The 11,712-nt window shown below is 45.4% G+C and overlaps 10 protein-coding genes across 10 annotated transcripts; 5 read left to right on the forward strand and 5 right to left on the reverse strand.

The window, feature by feature from the left end:
• Positions 1 to 116: 116 nt before the first annotated feature.
• Positions 117 to 2,255, forward strand: HPODL_01883 (NOP4 Nucleolar protein; the record flags this gene model as incomplete). The annotated part of the gene is made up of 1 exon (XM_014078412.1): positions 117 to 2,255. The coding sequence occupies one exon, from the start codon at positions 117 to 119 to the stop codon at positions 2,253 to 2,255; it is 2,139 nt and encodes a 712-aa protein (XP_013933887.1).
• A 19-nt stretch (positions 2,256 to 2,274) lies between these two features.
• Positions 2,275 to 3,963, reverse strand: HPODL_01884 (tRNA (uracil-O(2)-)-methyltransferase; the record flags this gene model as incomplete). The annotated part of the gene is made up of 1 exon (XM_014078413.1): positions 2,275 to 3,963. One exon carries the CDS (start codon positions 3,961 to 3,963, stop codon positions 2,275 to 2,277), a length of 1,689 nt encoding a protein of 562 aa, XP_013933888.1.
• Positions 3,964 to 4,083: 120 nt separating this feature from the next.
• Positions 4,084 to 5,043, forward strand: HPODL_01885 (Negative regulator of the PHO system; the record flags this gene model as incomplete). The annotated part of the gene is made up of 1 exon (XM_014078414.1): positions 4,084 to 5,043. The coding sequence occupies one exon, from the start codon at positions 4,084 to 4,086 to the stop codon at positions 5,041 to 5,043; it is 960 nt and encodes a 319-aa protein (XP_013933889.1).
• Positions 5,040 to 5,648, reverse strand: HPODL_05320 (uncharacterized protein; the record flags this gene model as incomplete). The annotated part of the gene is made up of 1 exon (XM_014078415.1): positions 5,040 to 5,648. The coding sequence occupies one exon, from the start codon at positions 5,646 to 5,648 to the stop codon at positions 5,040 to 5,042; it is 609 nt and encodes a 202-aa protein (XP_013933890.1).
• Positions 5,649 to 6,355: 707 nt separating this feature from the next.
• On the forward strand, positions 6,356 to 7,519 carry HPODL_01887 (uncharacterized protein; the record flags this gene model as incomplete). The annotated part of the gene is made up of 1 exon (XM_014078416.1): positions 6,356 to 7,519. One exon carries the CDS (start codon positions 6,356 to 6,358, stop codon positions 7,517 to 7,519), a length of 1,164 nt encoding a protein of 387 aa, XP_013933891.1.
• Positions 7,520 to 7,537: 18 nt separating this feature from the next.
• On the reverse strand, positions 7,538 to 8,161 carry HPODL_01888 (uncharacterized protein; the record flags this gene model as incomplete). Its single annotated transcript, XM_014078417.1, has 1 exon — positions 7,538 to 8,161. One exon carries the CDS (start codon positions 8,159 to 8,161, stop codon positions 7,538 to 7,540), a length of 624 nt encoding a protein of 207 aa, XP_013933892.1.
• Positions 8,162 to 8,303: 142 nt separating this feature from the next.
• Positions 8,304 to 9,254, forward strand: HPODL_01889 (Heat shock protein 42; the record flags this gene model as incomplete). The annotated part of the gene is made up of 1 exon (XM_014078418.1): positions 8,304 to 9,254. One exon carries the CDS (start codon positions 8,304 to 8,306, stop codon positions 9,252 to 9,254), a length of 951 nt encoding a protein of 316 aa, XP_013933893.1.
• Positions 9,255 to 9,291: 37 nt separating this feature from the next.
• Positions 9,292 to 10,197, reverse strand: HPODL_01890 (uncharacterized protein; the record flags this gene model as incomplete). The annotated part of the gene is made up of 1 exon (XM_014078419.1): positions 9,292 to 10,197. One exon carries the CDS (start codon positions 10,195 to 10,197, stop codon positions 9,292 to 9,294), a length of 906 nt encoding a protein of 301 aa, XP_013933894.1.
• Positions 10,198 to 10,376: 179 nt separating this feature from the next.
• On the reverse strand, positions 10,377 to 10,787 carry HPODL_01891 (histone H3.1/H3.2; the record flags this gene model as incomplete). The annotated part of the gene is made up of 1 exon (XM_014078420.1): positions 10,377 to 10,787. The coding sequence occupies one exon, from the start codon at positions 10,785 to 10,787 to the stop codon at positions 10,377 to 10,379; it is 411 nt and encodes a 136-aa protein (XP_013933895.1).
• Positions 10,788 to 11,194: 407 nt separating this feature from the next.
• Positions 11,195 to 11,506, forward strand: HPODL_01892 (Histone H4; the record flags this gene model as incomplete). Its single annotated transcript, XM_014078421.1, has 1 exon — positions 11,195 to 11,506. One exon carries the CDS (start codon positions 11,195 to 11,197, stop codon positions 11,504 to 11,506), a length of 312 nt encoding a protein of 103 aa, XP_013933896.1.
• Between the last annotated feature and the right edge of the window lie 206 nt (positions 11,507 to 11,712).

Genomic DNA, 11,712 nt, shown 5'->3' on the forward strand with positions numbered 1-11,712 from the left:
TAAACAAACGCGATTTTGTTTTTCAACTGAGGAAAGCTTTCGGGTGCATAAAAAAAATTTCAAAAAAATTTTAAGGATTCACATAGATAAAGGGTAGCTGATCGTGTACTGTTTAGATGACAGATAAGCAACCTGCCGCCGAGGGCGAAGACCACCTGGACCGTAGAACACTGTTTGTTCAGTCGATCCCTGTTGAAGCCACAAAGGAAGAACTGAACGAGTTTTTCTCCCAATATGCCCCAGTGCGACACTCCGTGATTGTCACTGACACAGAGGGCAAGAGCAGAGGGTTCGGGTTTGTTTCGTTTGTGACAGATGAGGACGCTCTCAGTGCCTTGAAGGAGACCAAGAAGGCCAAGTTTAAGAACAAGCTGCTGAGAGTGTCTATTGCCAAACGGAGACAGAGAAAGGACAAAAAAGACAACCAGGCCAAGCCTGCGGAGGATGCAAAATTCAAGTCACAGGAAATTGCACTGAAAAAGAGTGCCAAGTTGATTGTGCGCAATCTGCCGTGGTCCGTGAAGGACCCGAACGAGCTGGTGAAGGTGTTCTTGAAATTTGGTAAAGTCAAGGAGGCACATATTCCTAAGAAAAAGGATGGCAAGATGTCTGGGTTTGGGTTTGTGACGATGATGAAGCACGCTGCAGCGGAGAAGGCTGTGAAGGAGACGGTGGGGCTGAAGTTGCAGGGCCGTGAGGTGGCTGTTGATTTTGCTATCGATAAGAGCAAGTGGGAGGAGTTCCGAAAGGAGAAGAGCGAGGAGGGAGAGGAAGATGAAGAGGAGGATGACGAGGAGGACGAGGATGAAGAGAGGGAGGACGAAGAACAGGAAGAAGACGAAGAAGACGAAGAAGGCGAAGAAGACGAAGAAGATGAAGGAGAAGTAAAGGAAGAAAAGAAGGCAGACGATTCTGAGGACGACGAATCGGACTCTGACGGCGAGGACCTCAATTTCAACAGGCCACGCCCAAACAAACAGGAAAACTTCTCTATTTTCGTGCGTAATGTTCCCTACGACGCGACGAGAGAATCTTTAGAGGAGCATTTTTCCAAGTTCGGTCCAATTAAGTATGCTCTTCCTGTCATGGACAAGGATACCCAGCTGGCCAAAGGATCCGCGTTCGTGGCGTTCCGTCGCGAAGAAGATTATGAGGAGTGTCTTTTGAATGCGCCAGAGGTGAATCCGAACTCGATGCTCATTCCAGACGACGTTTCTCCGTTGTATGTCTACGAAGGCCGGGTTTTGCAGATCACTGCCACCGTGGACCGCGATTCTGCTGCCAGAATGGCCGAGCGCAACGCACTTGCTCGGAAAGAGCTTCTAGGCCGTGTTCCAACAGAGAAAGACAAGCGTAATCTTTTCCTGCTGAACGAGGGACGAATCACGTCTGGCTCGAGATTGGCCTCGCTGATCAGCAAGACGGATCTGGATGTTCGTGAAAAATCGTACAATCTGCGTGTGCAGCAGCTGAACAAAAATCCATCGTTGCATCTGTCGCTGACGAGACTGGCCATCAGAAACCTGCCTCGTGCCATGAACGAGAAAGCCTTGAAGGCCTTAGGACGCAAGGCAATTGTCCAGTTTGCGGCCGAGGTCAAGGAGGGAAAGAGACAGCCGCTCAACAAGGAGGAGCTTGCCAGATCGCAAAGGCACAAGGAGTTTATTGAGGAGAAGCTTGGAGTCAAGCCCGAGGACAAGAAGCGCAAAAAACAGACAGGTGTGGTGAAACAGGCCAAAATCATCAACGAGGTGAAGGGCTCAGGTGTGCTGGGCAGATCCAGAGGATACGGGTTCTTGGAGTTCCGAGACCACAAGCACGCTTTGATGGCTCTGCGGTGGCTGAACGCTCACGAGGTGAGTCGCGAGGACATCCTGGTTGGCCTGACAGAGGAGCAAAAGAAGGTGGCTGAGAGCGAGGGCACGATAGCCAAGCGTCGGTTGATTGTGGAGTTTGCTATTGAGAACGCCAAGGTGGTGAAGCGTCGACACGAGCAAATCGCCTATAGCAAAGCCAAGAACCACAGGAAAGACGGCGAGGGCCAGGATAATGGTCGAGACAGAAAACGGCAGAGAGAAGGCGGTCGTGACGAGAGAGCAGGTGGGGGCAGAAGAGGCGCGAACGGCAGACCAAACGACTCAAAGCGCAGAAAGACAGACACCCAAACTGCGCCCGAAGCCAGCAAGAGTGGTCTTCCAAACGACGTCAAAAGGTTGATTGGATTCAAAAGAAAGCGCAGACACGCGAAGAAATAGACGTATAGAAAGTGTATATTTAATGATTCCTAGGAGGCCGTTTCATCAGCGAGAGCGTATTTTCCACCCATCTGTCTGCACCGCCTTCCATGGCGATGATCTCGTAGATCGACTTGGGGAGAAAGTTGTTGGGCCGGTAGCCAATCAGCGCGGCATTTCTTGTGGATGGAATTCTGAGCATCTCGCGCTCTACCTGCCACCCAAAAATGGTAGCAATGTACTCCACGTGATCCACAAGCGTGGCGTATCTGGAGGTGGAGGTGTACGAGGTAACGGAATTGGCCTGTGCGATGCTCTTGATGGCTGGATACCGCACTTTTTCGCCGTTCAGGTTATGTGAGCAGCATGGAATAACCATAAATGGGTACCCGAGCAGCGGAATCCACGTGGTGAGCTCGTCGGAGTGATTGCCGATGATGAATGTATTTTTAGGGAACTCGGCCGCGTTGACTTGCGGCGAATTAAGCAGATCGCCCGATGTGAACACCTCTACCAGCTGGTGTTTCTCTGTGAGCCCCAGCTCCTCGGGTAATTTTTTGTCCACAGGCACCTTGAAGGCCCTACCGTTGTCGGAAAAATAATGTGCCCTGGCAGCAGGATGCGGCCTCAGAAGCACGCTGGGGATGATAACCTGCTCCTTGAGTTTGCTCTGCACCTCGGGAGGGTACATTTTCCAAGATTTGCGCGCTCTTGCGTCGATTCCTATGCCTTTATAACCTTCCATGGTAAGCAGATACACTAAAAGGCCGTTTCCACAGCCAAGATCTCTAAACTCAAATAGCTCCTTGTCGGGGTATATTCTGCTCCAGAACTCGATCAGAAAAGCAGCAATGGCGATGTCCTCAAACACATGCTTGCGCGGATCCGTGTTTTCTCGCCAGTCGTCCACCAAAGCTTTGGCATATTTCTGCTTCAGACTGATATATCTGTCCTGGAATGCCACCTTGGACACAATCAGATCGTGATTGACCCGTTTCTCGTATCCCTTAACCACGCCGTCAGAGTGCCGTTGGGCAGTGCTCATCAGTCTGTATGCGATTCGGATCGGTCTTTCTATAGGCTTCATAGTTCTTAGCTCCTCGAGGGATCCAAACGGAAGATAGTGGATCGAGAGGTTTCCGTGAGAATAAAGCAGCCCGATGGACCGCACTGGGGGCAGATAAAATGGAGTTTCCTCGGGCTTGCTGATGTGTGGGGTGTAAACAATCAAAATAGAGTCTTCGCTATCTTCCATCATCAGGCACGTCTGGTTGATCACATAATCTTTGGACGGGTTGCGAGGTATTATTCTTCTCACCATCTCGACTTTCGGCCTAAATCCTTTACTGATAGGCACACTTTTGATCTCTATGTCGTCGAGGTACCGAGACCGTATTGGCTCCTCGGGGTTGTCGCTGGCGATGGAAATGGCTTCTGGGTCTTCTGCAATGTATTTGTCCAAAAACGGCTCGTCGGACCCGTCCGTGTACGTGTATGTGTAGTTCTTTAGCACATCTGCTCTGAGAATGACTGTGGAGTTGATATTAGGATTTTTCAATAGATTACTCATGGCCTGCTCGAAGTGCGAAGCCTCGAAGGTCACCGGGATCTCGAAAATACCACACCATTCCGGACCCAGCACAGACGGCTTGTCGCGAATATTGGGGATCTCGCGTGCAGACAACGTCGCCTCGGTGTTGCGCCGGGGAGAAGTCTGTAAATCAGTCATTGCAGATCGATATATCTAAAGAGTGAAAAATTTCGTCGATCGACCTGGCCGATCGTCGGCTGACTTTTTTTACGAAAAGGTGTCATATCCAGAAAATTACAGTACGCACTTAGTTTAGACATGTCTGCTTCTGCCTCCCAATTTCAACAGCTGGAGAAACTAGGAGAGGGAACATACGCCACGGTCTTCAAGGGACGGAACCGTGCGCTTGGCACGTTTGTGGCGCTGAAGGAAATCAACCTGGACAGCGAAGAAGGCACGCCATCTACAGCTATAAGAGAGATTTCCATCATGAAAGAATTGAGACACGAGAATATTATCACCCTATACGACGTCATACACACGGAGAACAAGCTGACCTTGGTGTTTGAATACCTTGATAAGGATCTGAAAAAATACATGGACACCAACGGTTACAACAAGAGTGGTGCTTTGGAGCCGCATGTGGTCAAGTCGTTCATGTTCCAGCTGCTCCGAGGAATTATGTTTTGTCACGACAACAGGGTGCTTCACCGCGACTTAAAGCCTCAGAATCTTCTTATCAGCAGCAAGGGCGAACTGAAGTTGGGCGATTTTGGTCTGGCCAGAGCTTATGGAATTCCAGTCAACACCTTCTCCAACGAGGTCGTCACTCTGTGGTACCGCGCCCCAGATGTGTTGCTCGGGTCTCGCAGTTACTCCACGTCGATCGATATGTGGTCCGCAGGGTGCATTATGGCAGAAATGTTTACTGGTAAACCTCTCTTCCCTGGCTCCTCCAACGAAGACCAATTGCTCAAGATCTTCAGAATCATGGGTACACCAAACGAGAGGACATGGCCGGGTGTCACCAATTATCCGAACTATAGATCCAATTTCAACGTTTTCATCCCTCAAGACCTGCACACACTGATTCCAAACATGGACAACCTCGCATTGAACCTGTTGCAAGGATTGCTTCAGATGAGACCCGAGCTTCGACTTAGCGCTCGCCAAGCTCTCCAGCACGCGTGGTTCAACGATTTCACTGGAAACGCTGCCAGTGCCACCCCGGTGTTTGAACAAACCACACAGCAGCCACAGCAGCAGTATAATTACTAGTTGAAGATCTTAATAACTCCTGAGGTCGGTTGAAGCCCTAGTTTTTCAAGCTGGTGAAAATAACTATAGTTTTTCGACTCCAGGATAAAGTTCCATATCTCGAGATCAGAAGCCAATTTGGCGACATCATACTCCTTGATTATCAACTTCAAGAGATTATGTTCGTTGAACTTTAAACAGTTGACAATGACGCTGGGATCCGTGAGTTTTGACTTGGTCTCGGTTCCGTTCTTGGCCGGCCTATTGCGATCAATGAGTCTCTGATATACCTTAGTGTCTATAATTTCGTTTTCAAAGCCAGCTCGTTTATAGGCATTATTCAAATATATTATTAAGTTAACCATTTGGTAAATCGGTGTGCTGAATGGGGTGTCGCGCTCAACCAAATGTCGTATCATTATCAGTTTGTCTTTGTAATTGCTGTGAATGTAATCTATATCGTGATCATTGTCTCCATCCAAGTACGGAAACGCGATTGCAGTGGTTTTGTGCAGCTCTATAAGTTTGGACTTGAGAGCATTTTCGCCACCTCTTTTGAGCTTCTCCAATTCCTGGGGTATCTTTGAGATATGCTCGCAAGATAGAACCAGATCCGGAGATAGCATATTAAAAATATTGGATCTGAAGATTGGGCTCTGAAAACATTTCTCGTCCAAGATGTTGATCTGGTAGGCAGATACATAGGAAGTTGGTTCCGCGTCGGGCAGTTCGGCCCTAGCTCGTTCTAATTCAGTGCGTAAGGCGTGTCTGTCATGGTCATGGTCTATATCATTGCTGACGCGTCGTTTGATAAATGATAGTTTTCGCTCTGTGGTCCGTATCGATGTGAAATACTTGCGCTTTATAGTCTTGTATGCCAAATTGTCATAATTCTGCTCAATAAGTGTGTGAAAAAGGTGGTTTACCTGTTCCAAACTATGAAGATTTTCCGACTCTACGAAAATCTCCAGCAGTATCTCTGTAGGTAAGTGTGTTATATGCTCAATTTTGCGTGGTTGCGATGTCTTTCGTAGGCGATCATTACCTTTCGAAGGTATTATCATGGAAGCCAACGTACGCTTGCACTTATAGCCGGAATTAAACTCTTTCTGTCTATCTTCATTCACAAATATGCGTTTCACTCCACGGTTGTGCCGTCGCGACGACGACTTCACGTCAAGTTTTAATATCACACCAGGTACTATAAAGCCCATAAACAAAACATGGATATTTTTTTTCTTTAGAATCGTCGCTTAGATAATCGCGTTATGGTAATCTTATCAGGGAAAAAAAATCCCCTAATCTCCTATCTATTTATTTGTTTTCCACCGCAATGGGATACCTTACTACTGTGTTTAGTATCTTTCTGTCCATTATAGCTGCTGTCTTGACAGTTGATTGTTTTAGCCCTCAGCTTGAGCAATATGTGGAATCGTATCAGAAAACCTGGTTGCGTACGTCTCTGAGATATCTGTATAATAACTGCCAGCGTGTGACCGGTGCGCTGCTATGGTATGTCAGAGCTTTCCTAGGAATGGATATCCGGGGTAGGTATGGTGGAACTGTGGATTATCTTTTGATATATCCAATAAAAGCCGTATCAAGTGGATTAAAAGTGGACGAGTGGGAAGTGGATCATTATGGGCTCAAACACGACAGACAATATGTTATATGTAACTACGACACTAAAAAGGAGTGCTATATGCCAATATTGCTCAAAGAGGTCCCTAAGCTTTCGTCGGTCCATGTTTCGCTTGACAACGGCAAGTTCAAGTTCGAATACGATAGCACGGCTACAAACAGTAAGGCTGTGTTTTATCTCCCAATGAATGTGACAGATGACTATGTGGAACAGCACAGTTCCTTTGGCACCGAACTTAAGCCAATCAGTTTGTGGCTGGCCACTTTACAGGGCTATGTCTTGGATAAAGCTCTGGATCCCGAATTTATTACCAGTATGGGATTACCCAATGAGGCAGTACTGGTTTATTCTCCCAACGGCAAAGCCTGCAAGGTGGGAGCACCAAAGAACGTTGACAGAAATACACTGTTTCATGATTATTATCCCATGCTAATGACTTCTCAAGAGAGTTACGAAGAGGTGAAACGAAATGCCGGGGAGAATGGAAAGTACGTGCGAATGGAAGCGTTCCGTCCCAACTTGATTATTCGAGATGTCGATAAGCCTTTCGCGGAGGATTTCTACCACAAGTTTGATATCGTGGGCACCAATTCGCGCATTGGTTTCACTGGCGCATTAAAGTGCATCAGATGTACCATTCCGAACATTGATATTTCTAATGGAACCATGGACAAAAAAGGCACCATTAGCAAGACGATGTCTAAATATAGACGTGTGGACGAGGCAAATCCTTATAAGAGCTGTTTTGGAATGTATGTTATCCAGCACGAAAAGAACTTCGTCATCAGAAAAGGAGACAAGTTGGACATTTTACAGAAAAAGGCAATGAAAATGGATGAAAACCCGTTTTATTAAATATTTCCCGATGCACCTTTATAGTTTACAGTCATCGCTTCCATAATTTATAGCCTTCCCGCCCGTATGTAATACTCTATCCAGTGCCTGTCGATCCATGTCCTTTATAATGACGTGGATATGGGGAACAGACTTCACGCTTTGTAATTTCGCCCAATTTTTGAACCATGCAATGTGATCTCTAGGTATGTTCAGCCAGTTGCAAAATGTCTCGTTGATGTACTTCTCTATCAAGTTTTTATCCTTGGGTGATATGTCCCCGATTGCAGAGTTGGGATCCGGTGGCAGAGGAAATTTCACCCATACACAAAGGTGCTCAATGCCAGATTCTAAATGATAAGGATACGAATTTTGAATTATGGTCATATCCTTGGCATTGGCAAATGGGCGTTTGTCCACCGGTTTCACAACAGTCTCCAGCAGCTCGTGTGAAGGAGTGTCCAGAGGTGTATCTTCTGGGACCCAATGCAATTCGTGCGAAAGAATATATGTCACCATATCTATTCCTTTATCTCTAAAATACTGTTTGTGGGCATTGTACTTATCCATCACCTCTGGCGATCTTGATAGTTTATCAAGCTCTCCATTGTTGACGAGCTTGCTCACAAGCTCGAATGACATCGGCTCATCTGAGACAGACATGTTAGCCGATCTATGGGAACAAAATCAATTTAGTGTATAAAATAAATTAATTTATCTAGCACTTTCTGGAAAAGATGGGGGTATTTTAGGGAATATAATATAAGGTAGAAAATTATCTCCTTATTATTGCTATCAACAATTTATGAGCATGGACCAGATCATTCAACAATATTTACGGGATATTATCAACGAGCAGGGCTACAGGCCACAGCCTACTAGGTCAGCATATTACATTCAACCTCAATATCCATTTGGATCTGGGTTCAGAAGAGGATATCCGCAGGTGCCGGTGTATTACCCATACGAGGAATATGAAGAGGACCAGGATGCGGCTGAAGATGAAAGTTCCAATGACGATGAGAGCGTTCAATATAGACTAGAAGATCTAATTGGCCCATATTTCACAAGAAAACTTGCCAGACCTAGTAGGAGAGATATCCCATCTGTCGTCAAACAGAATTCGCAAACGGCTAGGGAGAAAGTCACCAAAGACGCAGCCGCTGCTCCAACAGGCAAAATAACCACACCATCAGCAGCAGAACAACAGCAGCAGGTTTCACAAGCTTCTCCAAAGGAACCAAAACTAAAAAGAAGGAATTCGACTGCGCTCAATATGCACGCTAAACATAACGAACCAAAGATCGATCCCCTTCAAATCTCTGCACCGCAGTTGAAGACGAATCTACCATTTTCCCCGGCTGTCAATGTTTACGACTTCCCTGATAACTACATCATTGCGTTGGCTTTACCAGGTGTGTCCAAAGAGTTTGTCGATATTGAATTCCACCCTACGTCTTCAGAGTTGGTGATAAAAGGTGAGGTGAAAAATAAGTACTTGTCTGACGACTCCACGGTGGATAATTCCAAGATACTACGCGTTTCTGAGCAGCGCTTTGGCTCATTTGAACGAGTGATTAAGCTACCTTCAGTTCCTGACGTGAAAGAAGAAGCCATCAGTGCTAAATTTCATTTAGGTATGCTGGAGATCAAAGTTCCAAAATTGAAGGATTCTGAAAAGTTTAGGAAACCAAGAAAGATCACCCTTGAGGAAATTCCAGATGAGGAGCTGGAAAGAGAAAGTCAAGCCTCTTAAATAGATAATGATCAACGCATTTTGAATTACATTTATATTAAACAGCATATTTTTCGACAATTGAGTCAAACACCTGGTTTTTCTCTTTCAAGTCCTCAAGATAACCGCAAGTAGGGCTTGTCTTCTTTAACTCGGCAAGCAATTCCGTGTACTCGTTACCTTGAAGAATCTCGAATGCAATTCTATTGATCAACAGATCTGTGTTCCATTCCTTGACCCCTTCGTCCCCCAGCTCAGCAATCTTGTTCAAAACATCCTGTGCCTCTGGAAAATGTAAAAGTTTCATGTTGGAGATGAACAAGCAAAGCAGATTTTTGGTGCTGGCGGTGTTCTCGTTGGAGGAAAACTCATCGTAAAAATAGTAAGCAGACTTCAACGACTCGTCGAAGTTGATCAGGTCGTACCACGACTGCGAAAGCGTGAACACAACGTTGTCCTGGGAAATTTGGCTGAAGTTGGACAAGATCTTTGCTGCTTCTTTGTTCTTGTTCAGCAACAGATGAACATAAACAAGCAATGATATATTCTCAAACCCTTGCGAAGAGGACAACAAGGAAATTGCGGAATCGAAATCTTCCAAGGTCACGTAATAAAGTCCGCCAAGCAGGTTAATCGTTTCGTTGTCGCTATGGGAAGAGACGAGGCTTTCCAAGTCTTCTGATTTAGTCTTTCCATTTTTCAAAAATTCAATGTAAGCTTGCAAGGCTTCAAACTCGGATGCTAGTGGTTCGTCGACTGAAACCTTAGCTATTTCGGATGTTGCATTGTCATATTTGCCTAATGCCAACAGCGATCTAATTTGAAGCTGGTATGCTCTATATTTATTCTCCTCATTGGAGAAAATCAGGTCCTCCAGGTTGGCATTTGCCAGATCATTGTACCTGGCAGCATAGAATTGCTGTCTAAGCTGATACAGTTCGCCGCTGTCGCTGAAAGGATCCATTATATATTAAATTATATTGTTGTGTTTTTCGAATTTACTTACCTGGCATTTGGTGCAAGGAGTGGAATTACAAAATCCAAAACCATAAATAACGTTCAACCCGAAGATATCATTAAAAGTATAAACCCAATCGATATGTTACACATAAACCTCGCACATTATAACCCAGACAAAAATACTTAAGATCTCTCGCCTCTGAGTCTTCTTGCAAGTTGGATATCTTTCTTTTGAATGGTGACTCTCTTGGCGTGAATGGCGCACAAGTTAGTGTCCTCGAACAAGGAGACCAAGTAAGCCTCAACAGACTCTTGGAGAGCACCAATAGCAGAGGACTGGAATCTCAAGTCGGTCTTGAAGTCCTGTGCAATTTCTCTGACCAATCTTTGGAATGGCAATTTTCTGATAAGTAATTCAGTAGATTTTTGGAATCTTCTGATTTCTCTCAGGGCAACAGTACCTGGCTTATATCTGTGTGGCTTCTTGACACCACCAGTAGCTGGGGCGGACTTTCTTGCGGCCTTGGAAGCAAGTTGCTTTCTTGGGGCCTTTCCACCAGTGGACTTTCTTGCTGTTTGTTTAGTTCTGGCCATTTTAAATTAAATGCGTTTAAAACCTGACTGAGTGTGGTGAGTGCGGATGCGCATGTATTTATAAGAAATTGTTGTCTACGCCGGCGGACATGTTTTTACACTGATGTGCATACACACGTTTACTCATCCAAGTGAGTAAAATTCGGTCCTAATTTTTTTTTCGCTTCGCGAGCGAGCTGGCGTATAGTTTTTGTGCCAAAACTGAGATGATCAGCCTCCGAATAGCAACATGCAGCAAAATATGAGTTTATTTTTTACACAGCGCGTGAGGAAATTTGAGACCAGCTAAGATATACAATATGATTGGCTAGTTTTTCGGTCTTTTGTGTTTTCCTCATATCCTGCTCAGTGTATATAAATATACCTATATCCTTCTGTGGCAAACTACTCAAATCTATTATCACAAAATGTCCGGCAGAGGAAAAGGAGGAAAAGGTCTAGGAAAAGGTGGCGCTAAGAGACACAGAAAGATTCTTAGAGATAACATCCAAGGTATCACCAAGCCAGCCATTAGAAGACTCGCAAGAAGAGGTGGTGTCAAGAGAATCTCCGCTTTGATTTATGAAGAAGTGAGAGCTGTGCTCAAATCGTTCCTGGAAAACGTGATCAGAGATGCTGTTACCTACACTGAGCACGCCAAGAGAAAGACCGTCACATCTCTGGACGTGGTTTACGCTTTGAAGAGACAGGGTAGAACTTTGTACGGTTTCGGTGGTTAATGTGTTTTATAGGGATAATTTAATGAAATATCTGGTGTAAGGATTATATGGTGAAACAGAACTCGTGTACAAAGGTAGATGGGCAAACTGAATGCGGCAGACTACCGATCACATTTTGCGCCCCATTAGGCGGCACGAAGCTGACACATCACTATTTGAATTGCTAAGGGGGCTATTGCTTTCCCAGAAAAAAAAATTTTGCGCCT

This window comes from Ogataea parapolymorpha, chromosome VI, assembly GCF_000187245.1.
Source record: "Ogataea parapolymorpha DL-1 chromosome VI, whole genome shotgun sequence".
NCBI classification, from domain to species: domain Eukaryota; kingdom Fungi; phylum Ascomycota; class Pichiomycetes; order Pichiales; family Pichiaceae; genus Ogataea; species Ogataea parapolymorpha.